The sequence below is a fragment of the Arachis ipaensis genome, chromosome B01 (genome assembly GCF_000816755.2).
Source record: "Arachis ipaensis cultivar K30076 chromosome B01, Araip1.1, whole genome shotgun sequence".
In the NCBI taxonomy this organism is placed as follows: Eukaryota; Viridiplantae; Streptophyta; class Magnoliopsida; order Fabales; family Fabaceae; genus Arachis; species Arachis ipaensis.
In genome coordinates this window covers 102,867,413-102,869,338 of record NC_029785.2, presented here as the reverse complement: position 1 = coordinate 102,869,338, position 1,926 = coordinate 102,867,413, and the positions used below count along the sequence as shown (strand labels likewise).

General features: G+C 39.1%; 1 protein-coding gene across 1 annotated transcript; it reads right to left on the bottom strand.

Moving 5' to 3' along the window:
• LOC107610016 lies at positions 280 to 1,926 on the bottom strand. Its single transcript, XM_016312086.1, has one exon. It carries the CDS (start codon positions 1,924 to 1,926, stop codon positions 280 to 282), a length of 1,647 nt encoding a protein of 548 aa, XP_016167572.1.

Sequence of the window (1,926 nt, the reverse complement as noted above, 5' to 3'; positions counted from 1 at the left end):
CAGGCAACTTGAGTTCTTTCAAGAACTGACAAAGAAGTTGCCTTTCATTCTCCTTCCTAGTCTTTGATAAAGTATATTTGGCTATCGGCATCACAAACTTGTTGCCCACTCTACGAGGATGAAGGTCTCTCTTGATGCCCATAAGTTGAAGATCAAGTCGTGCATTAAGATTATCCTTTGTCTTTCCATCTATATTTAATAGTGTACCCAGTATATTATCGAAGACGTTCTTCTCTATATGCATTACATCTAAATTATGACGTAACAATAATGTCATGCTCAGACTAAAAAAAAAATGCTTTTCTTTTTCCAATTTGCAGCCACCTTGTCATGCTCAGACTTCTTTCTCTTTTTAGTATTGTTCCCAAACTCTGTTTGTTCAAAAGTCTTGAATTCCTCTACGACATCATAACCAGAAAGTGGTTTAGGTGCTTCGCCAAGTTCCCTGGTATTGTCGAAAGAACTCTTATTTCTTCGCCACGGATGATCATGCGGCAAATAGCGGCGATGACCCATATAGCAATGTTTGTGTCCATGTTTCAGCCTCTTAAAACTAGTTTCTCTGTGGCAACACGCACATGCTAGTGCACCTTTAGTGCTCCAACCGGATAACATAGCATAGGCTAGATAATCATTTATTGTCCATAAAACTGCAGCAAACAACTTAAAGTTCCATCTCTGAACCACATCAAATGTTTCAACACCCCCTTCCCACAATTCTTTCAACTCTTCAATTAACGGTTGTAAGTATACATCAATAGAATTGCCAGGGGATTTAGGGCTTGGAATAAGTAGAGATAACATCCAATTTGAATGTTTCAAAACCATCCAAGGAGGATAGTTATATGGAATGAGAACAACTGACCAAGTACTATAGGAAATGTTCATATTGCCGAACGGATTGAATCCATCACTAGCAACTCCAAGCCTGATATTTCTAGCATCACGTGCAAACCATTCGTGCTCCTCATCGAATGTCTTCCACGCCAACGAATCTGCTGCATGTTTTAGGACTCCATCGTCAAGTCGTTTCTCTTTGTGCCACCTTATTGCTAGCGCTGTTTGTTCACACATGAAGATCCTTTGAAGCCTAGGTTTTAACGGAAAGTATCTTAGTATCTTCTGGGGTACCTTCTTCCGAAGGTTATCCTTTTCATTCTCCTTCCCCTTCACCCATCTAGATTGCTTACACTTTGGACATTCATCAAGATCAGCATATGCTTGCCCCCGAAACAAAATGCAATCATTCACACAAGCATCTATCTTCTCGTAATCTAATCCCAAATCTCGAATCACTTTTCGAGCATCATAAAATGAAGTTGGACAAGAATTTTCCTTTGGAAATATGCTTTTTAGAAAGAGCAACAAAGCATCAACTGAATTGTTGCTCCATCCATAGCGACATTTCATTTGAAACAACTTGACAATGAAAGATAACCTTGATATCCCACTGTCCAGATACAGGCTTTGCTCATAATCCCTCATTAGCCTCTGGAACCTCTTTGCCCCCTGATGAGGTTCTTCTTCTATATTTTCATCTACGTTGTTAGCGAAATCTCTCAACGTCTCCCCTAGTGTTTCTCCTCTAAAGATGTTATACAACATCTCATAAGTGGCAGAATCATTCTCCCTTTCACAATCAATTTTATTTAGATCAGACACATCTATAGTGGATGTATCTTGAAGTATCTCACCATGATGCACCCATGTTTTATAAGAGGTCAATATCCCCCATTGGCGCACATGATGATGAACTTCATTTCTAAATTTGAACATAAAATTGTTGCATTTGGGACAAGGACAACGTATTTGATTTTTCACACCGGGTTGAGAGAAGGCAATATCCAAAAATAATTCATCGAGGCACTTCCTAAACTCAGGAGTACGCCTATCAAAATTAACCCAATATTTCTGGTAATTGACCAT